Source organism: Gobio gobio, assembly GCF_949357685.1.
Source record: "Gobio gobio genome assembly, chromosome: 19".
In the NCBI taxonomy this organism is placed as follows: domain Eukaryota; kingdom Metazoa; phylum Chordata; class Actinopteri; order Cypriniformes; family Gobionidae; genus Gobio; species Gobio gobio.
The window spans coordinates 42,302,399-42,321,882 of NC_137112.1; the positions used below are offsets into that span (position 1 = coordinate 42,302,399).

General features: G+C 39.8%; 1 protein-coding gene across 1 annotated transcript in view; it reads right to left on the minus strand.

The window, feature by feature from the left end:
• Positions 1-19,484, minus strand: part of itpr1b (inositol 1,4,5-trisphosphate receptor, type 1b) — a 226,924-nt gene that overhangs the window by 47,476 nt on the left and 159,964 nt on the right. Inside the window, exons 45-52 of the mRNA XM_079844798.1 lie at positions 8,026-8,209; positions 7,655-7,905; positions 4,903-5,103; positions 3,655-3,765; positions 3,465-3,560; positions 3,164-3,298; positions 1,113-1,220; positions 241-433 (exon numbers count right to left, since the gene is read on the minus strand). Of these exons, the coding sequence (XP_079700924.1) occupies positions 241-433; positions 1,113-1,220; positions 3,164-3,298; positions 3,465-3,560; positions 3,655-3,765; positions 4,903-5,103; positions 7,655-7,905; positions 8,026-8,209 (1,279 nt within the window). The remainder of the gene's footprint in view (positions 1-240; positions 434-1,112; positions 1,221-3,163; positions 3,299-3,464; positions 3,561-3,654; positions 3,766-4,902; positions 5,104-7,654; positions 7,906-8,025; positions 8,210-19,484) is intronic.

A 19,484-nucleotide genomic window follows, 5' to 3' on the forward strand; every position in this document is an offset into this window, starting at 1 on the left:
TTACATTAGTTAAAGTTTACACCCCCTCCCCACTGCCCTGGCTTGAGGGGGTCAGGGTGAGGTATGCATCCCCAGCACCAGTGCACCAAACGCGGGCCGCACTGCATGGAGAGAGCCCTGATGGGTTCCTGGAGGCTCTGGGGGTGGAGAGGGTGTGTAAAGGAGCTTACTAGGTAATAGAGGAAGGGAGTGGGCACGCACAAGGCACGGAGTTTGCGTTACCAGTGGCCTCTTGAGTACCTCGCAGCTTCTTCTGCCAGTTCATCTCATTGAAGAGGTCTTCGGAGCGCAAGAAGAAGTCATTAATCTTGCTGCCCTGCTCGTCGCGCTCCGTGGTGTAATAGACACGGAGCTTGGACTCCTGGGTTAGGAATTCGCATATGTTTGGGACGGGAAATACGATCTGCTCCATTGTGCGATCCAGACGGACGATCTGCAAGTGAAAAACGGAGCTATAGGGGTTACATATGCAATGACAAAATTTGGTGTACACTGTTTTAACTTATAAATAGAGTTACAATGTCGCCTCTAAAGGTACGATCACATTAGCACATTTCCGGCTAAATTTCACGGACAAAAAATGTCCATTGTTAATAGTGTAGCTATGCATGAAGCACCACTCATACCAAAGTTACTTACAAACCAAGCAGCTTCTGTTGGTCAACACAGCAAATTTGCATGATCAACTTGAACAGGAGCGAAATCTGCATGGGGAAATATTTCTCCCTCACGTGTAACTCCCGATCACATGGATTCCTAATGAAATGACTTGATTTTGCCAGCAAAATTTTGCAAAACAATGGTGCATGTCGCCCAGATGAAGGCGCAAAGCTATTTATTTAAAATAAATGCAGCATAAGGTGATACAACTGTATATGAACAAACTTTGGCGTAATAGGACTAACTATATATGAAAGCTATGAAGTTGCTAATGTGTTCTGAGTGATATTTAGTGTGCTGCTGTGATCGGCTATGTCTCAGGTCCCTCAGGACTCCTTGTTTTTCATTTGTGCTTCATGTCAGTTTTTCACTGTATGAATGATAGTAATACTGATGCTGGTACTCTATGAATGGTGGATCCATAACGGCCTCCATTGATGAACACCACTGACCTCAATTTGCGCTGTGTGTTTGGCATAGAACTCCAAAGCTTCATCTCCTTCCCCGTACGTCCCTCCTGGCTTCAGCATGGCCTGGAGTTCCTTGTTGTGTCTGGCTAGCTGTGGGTGTATGTGGAAAAAGGGATGAGACTGTGTTTGTTTTCACTGAGACGGTGTATGTATGTTGTAATGACTCGTCTGGCCTTGTTTTGCTCACAACACACTTTCCCATCAATGAAAGGCCAACGCCTGTCTGGGAAACACTGGTATAAATTGAATAAAGCAAACCTGAACTCAGAACTACGTAAGTTACTGCATATTAATGACATACCTAATATATGAATGTTTCGGAATATGATGTCAAATGTCCACTGCTGCATTGTTAAAGAGATCACATTAAAGTTCCTAAATCCTTAATCCTATAATACACCACTGCAACCATGCCACCCACACCCTATTTCACAACTACTACACAAAAGTCTGAGGCTGGCATGGGTGTGCATTTTTTAACATTCTTGCTTTGACTGTAACAAACCTTGGTATATGTTATTGCCACTTGTGGCAATGCTGAGAATTGTGTTGCATTATGAAATCACATACTTGAAAGCATTTAAAGGAACACGCCGACTTTTTGAGACTTTAGCTTATTCACCGTATCCCCAGAGTTAGATAAGTCCATACCATTCTCATCTCCGTGTGTGCCATAACTCTGTCTGACGCACCCACCGCTAGCCTAGCTTAGCACAAAGACTGGAGGTAAATGGCTCCAGCTAGCCTACTGCTCAATAAGTGACAAAAATAACGCCAACATTTTCCTATTTACTTGTTGTGATGTGTATAGTTACATTGTGTACTAAGACCAACGGAAAATTAAAAGTTGCGATTTTCTAGACTAATATGTCTAGGAACTATTCTCTCATTCCCGAATAATAATCAACAAACTTTGCAGCGCCTGAAAATAGTCCCCAGCACACTCTCTGTGCAAGCAGGTCGTCACGTTGGTTATGTTGACGGAAGTTAGCCTATTTTCAGGCGCTGTGTAATATCATTGCGCCGCTGCACCAATGGTACAGCTCAAAGTTTCTTAATTATTACGCAGGAATGAGAGTATAGTTCCTATCCATAGGAACTTTCGGTCTAGAAAATCACAACTTTTCATTTTCCATCTGTCTTAGTACATGATGTAACTACACATCCCAAAGCTAAAGTCCCCAAATGTCGGCGTGTTCCTTTAAATTCACATACTTGTGTAGAGTATGTTTGGGTCATTGTTAAATGTATGTAGTGTGAATGTGATTCTTGTGTGTGTGTGTATTTTTTAAATATTTTTAAAAAAGTATACAAATTCTGTAATACAGAATATGAGCAATATAATATATATAGCTATATGTAAAAACTGCCAAAATAATGTAATGTAAATTGCATTGTAAAAATCTTCTTTTGGGGATACTTTATGAATTAAATGTTATGATATATATATTTTTAAATCTGCTCATCATGTGATTATTTACTTATTTGAGTGAAAGAAATGTCTTTTTATCATGCATCTAAATCTGATCTCTTTCCCCAACAGCTAGACGGCCATAAAATAGCCATATTCAATATTCTCACAATGCCCCAATTATGAAAACAACTTGGGGTCAAAGCCCAGCAGTGAACAAATAAAGTCTGTTTGAAATCACGGCCAGTGCAGCCACCACAGAATCTGCTCCAGAGGTAAAACTAAACGGATTACTTGTTGCTGCAATTATGGATTGACCTTTTTTATGCCGCAACCTGCAAAAGCATATTTCTTTATGATTTGAGTAAAAAGGCCCTGCCAAATGTCTTTTCAATCACATATACCTGATTCCTAAACAGTGTCATTTGGAGGGCCGGTGGAAATGCTGCCCCGTTTCTAACATGGTTACATAACTGATCCTCTGACCCAGATGATTACGTGAATCGTCAGAAAATCTATACAACTCAAGTGCACAGGGGAGGGGAAGAGGGTGATATAATCCAGACATCTGACACAGTGAACGCAGTGAAGGTGTGTGTAAATGCATATGTGTGTGCGTCACCTGATGGGCCAGGATGTAGATGTTGTGACCCACATTTCGGGGAGAAGCCGCATGCTCATCCTCACCATTTTCATCATCATCGTTGTGTTCTACCTCAATTTCTCCCTGCATGTAGGCCTTTTTGATCACCTCCACCTGCACACCAATCAAACATTTAAATAATGACAGAAGGTGGTTATGGAGCCTACAGTATGCAAAACAGAAAATCTGCCCACAGGAACATAAGAAAGATGTGTTTTTAATGCAAAGTGCCAACTTTACATTAATATTGCTAGCATGTGCATTCATTGTTTGCATTTACCAGTTCTTTAGGCCTCATGTTATACAGAATCCTCTCCGCATTCTCACTGTCGTGGCGGCTTTCCATGATGGCCAGCAGCAGTTTTGATGCGTTATTCTGTAAATAAATAAATAAAAGGCCATTCACGTCAATTATTTTTGACTAAACTGAAAACTACATATCCCACAAAGCTCTGAAGGTGTTCTCGCACCTTGAGCTCCAGCACCAAGTCCATCCTCTTCTTGCCGAGAGGGTTGATGTCATTGAGGATGAGAGCGATGATGATGTCGATACCGTTACATTCATGTGTGGCAATACAGTTCTGAACAAGGGAAAAGATGTTAAATGTATCCTACTGTTCAAGAGTTTTACATTTTTTTTATCTGTTTATTTTGCTCATCAGAAATACAGTAAAAAGTATAATATTGTGGAATATTATTACAATAAAAAAAAACACGCTTTCTATTTTAAAATATTTTAAAACATAATTTATTCCCGTGATGCAAAGCTGAATTTTCAGCATCACATGATCCTTCAGAAATCATTCTAATATGATAATTTGCTGCTCAAGAAACATTATTATTTTCAATGTTGAAAACAGTTGTGCTATTTAAAGTATTAATTTCTATTGAACGGTAGTGTATATTAGACCCATCCTTTCTTAAAGGTAAGTTACATAAGTTAAAGAAATGGGCAATAAAACTCAACGATCAAAACAAAAACTGCTCTAAAAACAGTCATGCACATCAGAGAACAAACGGTTACAGGAAGCACATTCCCACAAGTTTAATATGAAAATTAAACTGCAATTAACTGATTACAGCTCTGGAACAGAGTGCTCCAGTGAGAGACTAATCATCCAATCATTACGGGACAAAAGCACACTGTCAGCAGGCAAGTACACTACATTTCCTCTTAGAAAAGTAGGACAATGATGACAACTAGCCCCAGATTGGTCCTGTGAAGTCAGAAAAGTTGCATAATGCCAAGCCCAACACACAAAGAAAGATTTTGCGTATACAATACTGGGTATATAATGTATGTGTGTCTCTGTGTGTCATAAGGGTTAACCCAAAAATTACAATTCTGACATCATTTACTCTCGGTCTGATTATGATTTGTTCACGAATCAGACTGATCAGGGTTGAGCCTAAGTAGTTGAAACCATTGGCACCAATGGTCTCTAGGATCTACTTAGGGTTACAATGCTTTTGGAAAACGCAACCCTGATTCAAGAGTTCAACTCACTGACTAGATCAACTCAATGATTCCATCCCAGTGGTAAACAGGCCACATTTTCAGAGTATAACGACCTAAATTTCAGTTTTCCTACACGTATTACATTGCTTCAGAAGGCTTGGAATATACTCTAGAGCTCAAATGACAAGAATTATCATTTTTGGGTGAACGATTCCTTTAAAGTATAGAACAAAAGAGTGTGTGGATGTGTCAGGTCCACCTGGTTTTCATGGCAAGGGCCCTGGCAGTATTCTGTCAGGCTCTCCACCGTCTGGTTTATGAGAGCGACGTTCTTCTCGTTAATATAGAGTCCCAGCAGCCCCAGGCCCCCTGTAGTGCTGCCACATATACAATCCAGGAACTGCAGTGTCTCACACACCAGGTTGTAGTTGTTTTTGTTGTTCTGGCAGCGAAGGAAGTTCTGGGGAACAAGCGGGAAAATAGGATACGAGGAGCTTTTGTATTTATAAGTCACATTAGAGCTAGAGGAAGCATAGATAGAGTCAATACATAACGGGGATATGGGATAGCATTTAGATTCAATCAAAAATCATAAATCTTAGGGACAAAATGGGGGGTTTCATTCCCATTCATATATATGTTTTTCTTTCGAGGACTTGTATATCACATCCAAGTGGTAAAATTTACATGTTTATGATGTAACCATCTGCAGGATGGGGTTATGTAAAAAGTTCAAGTACAAGCAATAGTTAAGCAAATAAATAATGATTAACATTTCACCAAAAGGTTGATGATTAGCTAATTACTGCAAAACTAGCATGAAACACTTTGTAAGATATAAAATCTGCTTGTTTATTTTTTACTTATTTTTTCAGTATTTAATGAAATATCTAAATTGAAATTAATTCAGAATTGTATACATTTATATGTAATATATGCAGGCCTATTTAAATGTATAATGTATGTTCCTGTCTTACTGTGAACAATTCCTCAGTGCATGTTATTTGAAAGAAATAAAATGATGTCTTCACACCCATTTACTGTAATATTTTTTATCCTTTTCAGCTAACAACATTGCTGCTAAACTTTCAATCCCTGGCATAATGGTATTCATTCTGGCCACAGATGTATAAAAGGCCCTTCCTACATCTTTTTCTCAAATATCCAGTATCTTTGAGAAATACACCATGTTTACAGAAGTAAAATGGCTACCAAATAACATCTCATGTTGAGTTGTTGTATAGTCTATTCTGATACCAATCATACAGTTCCTTGAGAAATAGATAACAGCAAAACTACAAGTAAAGTACAGTTAGCCAAGCCATTTTTTTCAGTTAGCAACATTTGGGAGATAGGGGCTGTACACACACAGAACATGTTTTTCCATTCCACTGCTCTACTTTTTTATTGTTTTTTGACGTAAACATGCTAGATCTGTGGTTCCCAACCTGGGGTACAGAGTTTATATGCTTTGAGGTCAAAGATGGTAACAAAAAACCTAGGAATTCTCCAAATGATTGGCCACTTATCCGACACGCTAAAGATAGACGCAAAGAGAAGAGCAGAGAAAATACTGTACCGGGCAAGCTCACTGTTTCGATGCTTGGAATATTGGAAGAAAATTCTACTCATTAAATTGGGGTGGGGGCTTATATGAATGCCTATCTGAAGGAAAATTTTCAATGATATTTTCTTTAATCTTACCTCCGTATGATGCCTATTAAAGTAGTGTATATATATAAGCGCAGCGCTGATGCTGATTTGTTTACAGAGGTAACCAAAGAAACTCTAGCCTACACAGCAAAAAAATGCTTTGCTTATTGAGTATTTTTGTCTTGTTTCCAGTCTAAATATCTAAGAATTCTTCAATCAAGATGCATTTACTGGATAAGTAAAATGAAACAAGATATTTTTTCGTGTTTTCTGGAAAATAAAATCTAAATGAAGTGAGTTAAAACCAAGCGGCAACCTCCCCCAGTTTCTCTTGAAGCCAATACGGAAGTGACTTAAACTGCAATTCCTCGACTGGCCACTAGGCTCCAGAAGGGAGCAGAATCTCATTGAGCCCCATGTTAAAATGCTCAACTTTACAGCAGAATAAAACATGTTTACAGCCTGGTACAAATTGTGGTTTTGGTCTATATGGCTAATTTTGCCCTTCATGACAACTGTGAGGGGGGTATATTTTTTTATAACTCATTCGTTTACATTATATAAAGCCTTAAATTTCTGCATAATTAAGGGCGTGGCCACTTTGAGTGACAGGTGGATAGCCGTTTGTCTGCTGTCTGTTAGTCATCGCGTCACTTCAGCTCCACCCACGTCCCGCCTTTTTGCCCATTTTCTGTTATCCGGGAGTGACGCGCGATGGCGCGCTGCCAAGTTGGCAACGGCCAGCTCGACCCTGCTTTAACCTTCAAAACTGCTCTTCAGAATTTTTTTACAGTCTATGGTTAAAACAAGCAAAATTATCTCCCAATGGGTTAAGACAAATAATCTTGTTTCTCTTTGAAATCTTGTTTCTGTACCACACAGAAATGAGATTATTTTCTTACCCCATTGGCAGATAATTTTACTTATCCAGTTAAAGCATCTTGATTTAAGAATGTTTCGATATTTGCACTGGAAACAAAACAACAATTCTAAGTAAGAAAAGCATTTTTTTGCAGAGGGTCCCATAAGCGCCACCTTCTGGTAGAGAGTGAATTTGTATGTTTTTTTTTTTTGGTCCTCAGGGTTTCTTATATGTAAGGAGTGGGGGGCATCATGGACAAAAGGTTGGGAACCACTGCGCTAGATGAATGTGTTTGACCATTGGGTTCACGCCTCACGTCTTTTACAGCATCTCACAGATGACACGATGTACTAAAAAAGCGCCGCCTAAGAAGTTCGTCTAGACCTTGCATTTTTCCATTCCTCTGACCTGCGTCTGCGTGTTCTGTGTGAATGGCCCATTAGTTAGCATTAACAATGCACATTTTTTCAAAATATTCTCTGGTTCAGCGGCTGACCTGCAGTTCACGGTTGTGGTTTTCACAGAGCAGCTGCATGAGGCGCAGGATTGGCTGCATGATGGTTATGATAACGCTCATCTCGTTGTCATCCTGGTTCTTTTCTCCCGTGCTGGGCTGCCCCTCCGCCACACTCAGATGCTCGTCCGCGTCTGCCTCCCTTCGGTAAGCAGTGAAGGCCTTCTTAGTGGCCGTAGAAGCTTCAATAAGTTGCTCCCGCACTTCCTCGGTTACTACAGTAACATCCTTGACTGAAAGATGAGGAGAATTGTATTTGTTTAGAATGCTTTTGTATGTCTGGGTTGAATATTACACATGTATTCATTAGAAACACTTGCCCTGCGGTACTTGTTGTTCTTGTAGGCCCTGACCTTTCTTGCGCATTTGGGCATCCTTGTCGTTGGCGTCCTCGTCTTTGCGCTTGCTGCCCAGATCGCTGGTGTTCACCGTCACAGTTGCCTTGATCTCTTGCTGGGCCAGCTTCATCCGCTCGTAAAACACTTTAAAGAATTTCTCTGACTTATTGTCACCTGTCAGACGGCAGAAAAACGACCGCTGGAGGGACAGTTGGAAGAGATAAAAAAAACAATGAAATTGAGTTAGCATACAGTAAATGAAAGGTTAAGTGAAGGTAGGAGAGAAGTGAGATATCATAATTTTGCTTTTCATGATCCTTTTCTTTGACCATTAAGGCCTGTTCATACCAAAGACAATAACTCTTACGATAACTTTAACTATACAGTTTTATTTTTTGGACTGATTATTAAACTAAATAAACAGTTAAGTCCATAGGGCAACAATAACAATACACGGGAATGATAGATATGATCAAGTTAAAATTTCTGTCATGTGATTAAAATTGTTAAATCTAATTAATTACATGATGTGCCGATTAATTAATCGAATTAATCGGCATTAAATCGCACATTTAATTTGCCTGAGAAATTACCCTCAAAAGATCATTTAAAGTCATTATTGTGTGAAATGATAAAAGCATCAAATAGACAAAAAGTTTTAGAAAGATTTTTTTTATTTGATTCAACATTGAATTTATTACACACAAACTTTTAGACTACAACAGACATGATCTTTTTTCTTATATCTTCCGCGAAAGGTTTGACATTTTTGGGCAAACTAACTCCTATATATATATATATATATATATATATATATATATATATATATATATATATATATATATATATTAGTGCTGTCAGCGTTAACGCGTTAACGCATGCGGTTATTTTTAGCCCTTCACGCGTTAAAATACTTGAACGCAATTAACGCAAATAAATTACAGAAGTACGTGAAGCATCATTAACAATTTTCGTCACGCATTAGATGATTTTACAGTAAGCGCGTGAGTGTCTGATGCACAAACAACAAACCGTGTGTGTGCGCGCTCTCAATCACTGATCGCACGCTGCATTCATGTACAGATACACAGTGCATTCGCGTGGTTTCCACACACACTCAAGTCAGGAAGGATAATGTTTGATTTGTCATATGTACGTTGTTGTGATTAGTAATCGTAGGTTGATTTTTTTTGCCTATAAGTGTGCGATTAATTGCGATTACATTTTTTAATCTATTGACAACCCTAATATTTATGTTTTTTTTTAATATATATAATGAAATGATGCTCTAAGTAAGAAACTAAATCGGCCAGTAGGTGTCATTCATTAATTCAAACGGCTGATTCATTCAGGAATGAAGTAAATGGCTCTCTTTATAAATTGACAATTGACTCACGCGATTGATTCGCTCAAAATGTGGATTCATTCAGAAATTAAACCACTGTGCGTTGCTCAGAGATGCACAACAGTTCATACAAAAACTCATACAGGGATATTTTTGCCCCGACATCTTGATATATATATATACACTCTTACATAATCATATTTTTCAAATGGTCAAGGCAATTTGATTCGTTTCATGTGCACATGCCCCTCCTGTACCAGTGCACAAGGAGTTAAGTTAGCACCGCGGCGCAGCCATGCTCCTAAGCAGAGTTCTCACGTCCCTCCCTCCCCTCCACCCTGTTTACTGCCAACCAGACTCACACCACTGCGGTTACATAACCCTCTCTGTGCGGCCCGACACACACACACGCGCGCAAACTAACAGCAATTAACACGGAAATAACCTGGAGTGCCTCCCTCAGCTCACCTGAATTTACACCATCTGTCTCCACACTGTCCCAAGTGCTACAAGGCTTGCACAGTCAACACGTTTGCACAAACAAGCACACGACGTCTCACATTTACATTGTGCCTTCCAAAGAAAACACTACATTTTCTTCTGAACCCAAAAAGGTCATGCGAAATGTAATTGTGTTTTAAAAATACAAATTCAGAGTCTGAATATTTAAAGAAAACTTTCAGTTCCTTCTATGAATAAATGGTAGCTGGTTGTGTAGTGTTTTTCACTGGTATATCCTGTCCTACTTTCGCTCGTTTTCCCCCCCTTACATAAGTCAGTAATCAGCTGAGTGGCAGAGGGGATAGCAGCGATAGACTGCTCATGCACGCTCGCACAGGATGCAGGGGAAAAAATAGGAGGGGACAAGGGCGCAAAGGAAAATCCTGCCCTACTTTTTCGAGCCAAACAGGCACGGAGTGAGTGTGTGATGTGCGACACAAGGAGGGAGGGTGAGGAGTGCAAGTTATCAGCAGAATTCTGGGGCAGTTTTGAAAGCTCGTTACATAACCAGCCTTCTGTCCAGGTTAACAGTGAACTCAGTCATTCAGGCCTCTTTCAAACAACGGCGAGTGAAAGAGAAACGCAACACACCCACAACGGCGCGCACACACATATGCACAAAGGAGATGTACTTCGAAAATGATTCATGCGTTCCGGTGCATCCAGTAAACCTTGGGACGTCATCGGACAACTTGCATTTTATTAATAAAGGAAATAACTTTATCATCTCTTTCTGTGAATGACCTCTTTCTTAAAAACTCCTCACTCAAGTTAACTGAAGGCAGGCCTGACACGGAGCCGATCGTTCCGAGAGATTTAAATGCGAAGCAAATCAACAGGTTATGTAAGACCTCGGAGTGGAGGAGAAGTGGAGTTTATAGCATTACAGCATTCAAATGTGCAAGTCTCATGACTGCTCTAATAAACAAGACGGCCACATCAGATGCATCGCTGCAGTAAACATGTCAACACCTGACTGCCATATGACGCACATCCAGGAAAACGGCAAAACAGTGGAAAGGTTGGGAAAATAAGCATGGAAAGTGTTTTCCAGGTGTTAGGCAGGAGTCTTTAACCTTTTCCAGGCCAAGGACCTCCTAATGGATAAAAGACGGGGGGCCTCCGTAACATTGTATAAAACTGGGTGTTGCATTTTTAAGCCTGGTTTAAAGGGATAGTTCACCCAAAAATGAACTTAAGCAAACATGACTTATTATTGTTCTTTTAAAGGGATAGTTCACCCAAAAATGGAAATTAGCCCATGATTTACTCACCCTCAAGTCATCCTAGGTGTATATGACATTCTTCTTTCAGACAAATACAACAGGAGTTATATTAAAAATGTCCTGGCTCTTCCAAGCTTTATAATGTCAGTGAATGGTTGTGTCGTTTCTGAAGTGCATAAAAGTGCATCTATCCATCATATAACTGCTCCATATGGCTCCAGGGGTTAAAAAAGGCCTTCTGAAGCGAAGTGGTGTGTTTGTGTAAGAAAAATATCCATGTTTAAAACTTTATAGACTAAAATAACTAACTTCCGGCGGTCAAGGGTATGAAAGTCGACTTACGGTGAAAGAGTAACCCTTGACCATTGAACAGAGGCGCAGAGGATAGAGCAAAAAAAAAAAAAACACAGCTCATGAATTAGAAGTCTAAAACAAGAATTTTTAACGAGAAATGCCGGAGGATTTCGATATAAGAGATCAGGGGCATGAGTTTGTTGCCCAGCACTATCCGTGAGAGGCGTCAAAGCCTGCGATGCTCCTGTACATCACGTCAGGGGTTACTCTTTTAGTGCAAGTCGACTTGTGTACCACTGACCGCCGGAAGCTAGTTATGGAGCCGTGTGGAGCAGTTATATGATGGATAGATGCACTTTTATGGACTTTAAAAACGACACAGACATTCACTGCCATTATAAAGCTTTGAAGAGCCAGGACATGTTTTAATATAACTTTGATTGTATTCGTCTGAAAGAAGAATGTCATATACACCTAAGATGACTTGAGGGTGAGTAAATCATGGGCTAATTTCCATTTTTGGGTGAACTATCCCTTTAAAAGAACAATAATAAGTCATGTTTGCTTAAGTTCATTATGACGCCTGCATTCCAAAGCCCTTATTAACTAGCTTCCCATTAGCTTTAGCTTTCTTAGCTTTAACTGGAGTTAAATGAAAGAGTGCTTCTCAAAAGGAAGGTCCTTCCTAGTCCAGTCCTTCGGAGGCTTATAGGCTAGAGTCCTCCTCAGCATTAAAGGTAGGGCTGTGCGATATTGAAGAGAAATGCGATTTGCGATATCCTTGTTAAATAATGCGATACGATGTTGCTTTAAGTGTGTAAAATCCATTTCTTTCCCCAACTGATATCTTTCACTCAAAGCATAACCGACTGTGTTTACATGAATACTCATCAAGACATAACGGTGTGTGTATTTGACAGTTCGAGTGTGTAGCAAGACACGAAAAAAAGAACGGCTTGTGCGCACTTTTCCGTGTGTGTGTCAGACAACAGACAGCACGAGAATGCAAGGAGTTCTTTTTTGCAAGTTATTGCATTTTTAAAAGCAATTTTTAACGTCAAGCAAGTCACATAAGTAGCAGTCATGTGCTCAGTCTATTCTCTGCTATATGTGTTAACCTAAAACGTACACTTTTCACAATGTTGAAGTAGCCTATTAAAATCATTCAGATATTGCGTGCTCTTGCGATATGCATATTGCGATATGTACAATTGCGATATTCCGATAATTTCGATATATTGCGCAGCCCTAATTAAAGGATGAGAAGGTTTAGTAAGTGTGCATGGCTACGCCATGAAAGTTTCCACCCTTGCGGTCACAAAATACTTTTATATTAAACGCCTTTTTATGAACTACCTTTCTATTAGTGCAGTAGAGGTAATAACAACCAACTGTGGTCTCCCAGTGGTTTACGCACAGTTTAGCATTATGTGATTAATTTACTTATTAATTAATTTGCTTGTTACACAATAGAGCCTAACTTATTGTAGTAAACTGCATTTTTTTTTATTGTTTGCGTGCTGGAGGTACGCGATTACGTTGCTGGCAGAGTGATGTTGACATTTAAGCTAGCCGGTGAGAGAAAATGGCACTATCAAAGAGTCTAAAGAGGAAAGTCGACAGCGAAAATAGGGCATAGAAAGAAGAATGGAAAGACAACTGCGTTCATCCTACCTGGTTTTGTGAATGCAAAGCCGGTGTGTGTCTTATCTGCAACAAAGTTGTCGCTGTTTGTAAAGAATACACGCTGTTTGTTGTCAAACATTTCAATGGTTCACTGTTTGTTTTTTCATACCACACATTTCATGACGGCTATTTTAGAGGCGGGTCTACCGATCCAATCCACAGACTCTTTTGAATGTCTTTCAGAACTTTTCAAATGAAAAACTCTCAATTCATAAAAATGGTCTCATCCTTTTTTTGAAGGCAAAATCACTAAAGACAAATTGATCCTGAGTAACTGTTGTAATCTCTCTGTTTCGCACCGCCTGCTCCAAGCGGAGCTCAAACCCGGGTCTTTCCGCATGGGAGTCGGACGCTCTAACAAGGAGGCTAAAGGCTGCAACCTCTTGCTTCTTATTCCTTCTTGACATCAGGGGAGTCTACCTGCATAGCTCTCACTAACTGGCCTCCGTTACACTATCATGACAAATCTATTTCAGAACCAGCCGCTATCAAAATAATCTGGTTGCGAGCACGGCCAATTTTGGCACACGGGCCGCCAGTTGCCGACCACTGCTGTATATGATATATATGACATATCATATAGATTTCATCAAGCTCCAGAAGATGGCCTTTGAAGATATTTTTAATAAAATAAAATTGGAGAGATTTCTGTCTCTCTATTGACAGTCCAAGTAACTACCACTTTGATGCTTCAAAAAGTTCATAAAGAGATCGTAAAACTAACCCATATGAAATGAGCAGTTTAGTCAAAACTTTCTAAAGAGACATGATCGCATTATATGAATTTAGGCTTTTATCCACAGGTAAACATTCATCAACTCACACATCAGCTGAAGCATGTTCGCTTGACGTGTGAGAACCAATGAGGTTCATTCTTGTGTTACGCATCACGTTGGAGCTTCCGCAAGAACCAATGAGGTTCATTCTCGAGTTACGCAGCACGTTTGAGCTTCTGCACATAAGAGACTTTTCATCACGTTTGAGTTTCAGCAAGAACCAATGAAGTTCATTCTCGTGTTACGCATCACGTTTGAGCTTCTGCAAGAACCAATGAGGTTCATTCTCGTGTTACGCATCACGTTTGAGCTTCTGCAAGAACCAATGAGGTTCATTCTCGTGTTACGCATCACGTTGGAGCTTCCGCAAGAACCAATGAGATTCATTCTCGTGTTACGCAGCACGTTTGAGCTTCTGAAAGAACCAATGAGGTTCATTCTCGTGTTACGCATCACGTTTGAGCTTCCGGAAGAACCAATGAGGTTCATTCTCGTGTTACGCATCATGTTTGAGCTTCCGCAAGAACCAATGAGGTTCATTCTCGTGTTACGCATCACGTTGGAGCTTCCGCAAGAACCAATGAGATTCATTCTCGTGTTACGCAGCACGTTTGAGCTTCTGAAAGAACCAATGAGGTTCATTCTCGTGTTACGCATCACGTTTGAGCTTCCGGAAGAACCAATGAGGTTCATTCTCGTGTTACGCATCATGTTTGAGCTTCCGCAAGAACCAATGAGGTTCATTCTCGTGTTACGCAGGACGTTTGAGCTTCTGCAAGAACCAATGAGGTTCATTCTCGTGTTACGCATCACGTTTGAGCTTCCGCAAGAACCAATGAGGTTCATTCTCGTGTTACGCATTACGTTTGAGCTTCCGCAAGAACCAATGAGGTTCATTCTCGTGTTACGCATCACGTTTGAGTTTCCGCAAGAACCAATGAGGTTCATTCTCGTGTTACGCATCACGTTGGAGCTTCCGCAAGAACCAATGAGATTCATTCTCGTGTTATGCAGCCCGTTTGAGCTTCTGCAAGAACCAATGAGCTTCTTCAAGAACCAAAAGATTGCATGACCTTTATGTGCTGCATGACACAAGTGCACATGGGTCTTCATAACTCATGTAAGAAATGAATAAGTGGCTGTATCATGAGTTGGTGACTTTAAGAACAAAGGTCACACCCTCCTACATGATCAAAAGTGACAGTAAAGACATTTATAATGTTTCAACAGATTTCTGTTTCAAATAAATGCTGTTCTTTTGAACGTTCTTATTCATCAAGAAAAATATAATCACAGTTTATACAAAAATATCAAGCAGCACAATGGTTTTCAACACTGATAATAAGAAATAAGAAACTCTTGATCAAATAAATGGTGAGCATAAGAGACTTTCGCATCACGTTTGAGCTTCTGCAAGAACCAATGAGGTTCATTCTTGTGTTACGCATCACGTTTGAGCTTCCGCAAGAACCAATGAGATTAATTCTCGTGTTACGCATCACGTTTGAGCTTCTGCAAGAACCAATGAGGTTCATTCTCTTTTTACGCATCACGTTTGAGCTTCCGCAAGAACCAATGAGGTTCATTCTCGTGTTACGCATCACGTTGGAGCTTCCGCAAGAACCAACGAGATTCATTCTCGTGTTACGCAGCCCGTTTGAACTTCTGCAAGAACCAATGAGGTTCGTTCTTGTGTTACGCAGCCCGTTTGAACTTCTGCAAGAACCAATGAGGTTCGTTCTTGTGTTACGCAGCACGTTTGAGCATCCGCAAGAACCAATGAGGTTAATTCTAGTGTTACGCATCACATTTGAGCTTCTTCAAGAACCAATGAGGTTCATTCTTGTGTTACGCAGCACGTTTGAGCTTCTGCAAGAACCAATGAGGTTCATTCTCGTGTTACGCAGCACGTTTGAGCTTCTGCAAGAACCAATGAGGTTCATTCTCGTGTTACGCAGCACGTTTGAGCTTCCACAAGAACTAACCCTTTAGATATTAAAATGTTAAATGTAAAAAATAATGTAAAACCAGCTTTTCCATTAAAAGCTGCTGTAATTTCCAAATACTTAAGAACTTTAGTACTCGTTCCTATCCCTAGAAACATTGAGTGTTGCGGTTATTGATATAAGATTGCATGACCTTTATGTGCTGCATGACACAAGTGCACATGGGTCTTCATAACTCATGTAAGAAATGAATAAGTGGCTGTATCATGAGTTGATGACTTTAAGAACAAAGGGCACACCCTCCTACATGATCAAAAGTGACAGTAAAGACATTTATAATGTTTCAAAAGATTTATGTTTCAAATAAATGCTGTTCTTTTGAACGTTCTATTCATCAAGGAATCTTGAGAAAAATATAATCACAGTTTCTACAAAAATATCAAGCAGCACAAATGTTTTCAACACTGATAATAAGAAATAAACTCTTGATCAAATAAATGGTGAGCATAAGAGACTTTTCTTTCAACAATATTTTGTTTTAAAAATCGCACTGACCCTAAACGTTTGAACAGTAGTATATATTAAAATGTCCAATTATAGCTGGAGATTATAATCTATTATGTGTGTAAAATTTCTCCCTATAATCAGCTTTAAAGGCTGCCAATACCTTTGCCAATGTCATTGCCTTTTATTCCCATCTTATCCTACTTGAAGGCCTGTCTTACCCCTTGAACCCATCATAACTTGATTACAAGTCATCAACATCAACAAGCCAATCCAGGCAAGGTGACCAGCCACAACCCAACAGGAAGTAGACTTTACATGTGCAGGTGAACGTGGGCAGTTCTCTAATAGCACCCTCAACGCACAAAGCAAAAGGTCAACCAGCAACCGCCTCCCGTCCCCTTCTCGTCTATCCGAGCTCTTGGCATCAACAAGAGGATGTTGTGTAAGATCTATTTATACGTGCGAGCTCAATCAGTGCCGTCGTCGTGCCCCCCCAGCCACGTAACCACGGGAACGGCTCGCGCTGTGGCGGCTTGGGATGCGGGGAGATGTCGACGGGGGGCTATACGGCACGTCCTTCACACTTCAACAGCAGCTGAGAGTCTGCAATACGACACGCAGATAGATGCACAAACTCAAGGATTTCAAGCACACTCACAAATCCATTAGGGAGCACTAAGGATGCCGCACAGGGCATGGAGATGGAGAGGGGGGGTTAACCCTATAAAGCCTACTGTATCATATTTGATACTCAAATTTCTAAGGCCTCTAATTAAGCAACATGATCCAAACGTTGCTGAAAAATCTGTTGCATACACACATGGGCGAACGTGATTTCACAAAGTGCAACATGTTCTTGGATCAACATCTATGTTGTTCCTGGAACAACATTTCAATCAATCAGTTTTGAGGGATAAGTATACAGTTCATGTCAAGTTTAGGCTTACAACCAGGGTTATGTGCTTCTATATCAGTGTTATTCACCATCATTTCCCTCTGATTTTAGGGATAAGTTATGGGTAGGGTCAGGGCTGGAATGGGGCTAAAATTCAGCCCATTCGGCCCGCATGTTCAGCCGTGTTTTCCTGGGGCTAGGGCTTTAAATTGGAGTAAATGAATGGATAAATAAAACAGGACAAAAACTAATAATGATATTATTGAATACACGGCAAACGCATAAAGCATTGATTTTGAGCTAGGATGCAGTAATTTACTGCTATCATCATTTACTCCACCTCATGTTGTTCCAAACCTGTAAACACAAAAGAAGTTATTTTGAAGAATAAACAAAACCATTTTGGCTACCATTGACTTCTACTGTGTGGGCCAAAAAAAACCTTCATCATTTATGTTCCACAGAAGAAAGAAACTAATACAGTTTTGGAATGATATGATGGTGAGTAAATGATGACAATTTTCATTTTTGGGTGAGCGGTCCCTTTAAGAACTATAACAAAATAGTTAACCCCTAATGTATACAAGACACTAATATCTATCTTTAATCAGACTCTTACTGAATTAACATTTTACGTCAATTAAAATGCAGTACAAACTAAACATATTTAAAGAGAAGAAAGCTTTGTTCCTGATTCATTGGATCCAGGCTTTAAAGCATTTTTTTATTATTATTATTCTTAAGTTGGTCTAATTTCCTATAGTTCTTGCATAACTGTTTAACTGAGACTAGTATTAGTAAGATGGTGTTCACAAGTAAAACCATGCTCCTCATTACTATGGTTATATGGTTTTTAAAATAAATAAGTAATAATAAACTATGGAATTTGTAATAAAAATACCCTAAACAACCTCAATAAAAGTGATATATATTCCACGAAATTTAATTTAAAGTAATAATAGTAACATTTATAATACATTTCTCCCAAACTACCATATTTGTACAGTGTTCATTTAAATTACTATGATGCTGAATTGAAAAGCTTGTAATTATGACTTGTATTGGCTTTTTCCAATTTACCTCGTCATGCAGTTACGTTTGATTTTTTCAGCTAGCAACACTACAGAACCTTTAATGTTCTCATATCACACGACTGTGACAAATCTGAACGGATCGAGAGACTTGCGCTTTTTATCACTTTACAGCGTGGCGGAAGCACTCATCAGTGCTGTGCGGGTGACTGATCCTGTTCTGGTTTCGTGCACAGCTGGAGGATGAATCGGGTAGCACTGCTTCCCTCGAGTGTTTGCTTTTTGCAGTTTCTAATGTGCTGTAATTTAAAAACAGCTGCTTCTACTTCTACTGCTTCTGCAGACGCTTCTACAAACATTTGAGAAAGAATGGGTCGCTCTCAGGAGCTCAGTGAATTCAAGCGTGGTACCGTGATAGGTTGCCACCTGTGCAATAAGTCAGTTCGTGAAATTTCCTCACTACTAAATATTACACGTTCAACTGTTAGTGGTATTATAACAAAGTGGAAGCAATTGGGGACAACAGCAACTCAGCCATGAAGTGGAAGGCCACGTAAAATCACAGAGCGGGGTCAGCACATGCTGAGGCACACAGTGCGCAGAAGTCGCCAACTTTCTGCAGAGTCAATAGCTACAGACCTCCAAACTTCATGTGGCCTTCAGATTAGCTCAAGAACAGTGTGTAAAGAGCTTCATGGAATGGGTTTCCCTGGCCGAGCAGCTCATCCAAGCCTTACATCACCAAGTCCAAAGCGTCGGATGCAGTGGGGTAAAGTACGCCACCACTGGACTCTAGAGCAGTGGAGACGTGTTCTCTGGAGTGACCAATCACGCTTCTCTGTCTGGTAATTGATGGACGAGTCTGGCTTTGGCGGTTACCAGGAGAACGGTACTTGCCTGACTGCATTGTGCAAGTACAAGAGTAAAGTTTGGTGGAGGGGGGGATTATAGCGTGGGGTGTCTATTTGCTGTAAAATCTAGTGATGCACCGAAATGAAAATTCTGGGCCGAAACCGAAACTTTAGGATGCACTTGGCCGAAAACCGAAACTGAAGCCGAAAATGGCTTCTTTTAAAAACGTATACATATATACATATATGTATATATTGCTTGAATTGAATGGATCTGAAATGAAAAAAAATAAATAAATCACAAACCAATAAAACAATTAAACTTTTATTAAGTTACATAACAAAACCTAAAATATTTTTAACAATAATTATAAATAATAATACCAAATAATATTATTCTTCAAGTTTTATGTTCC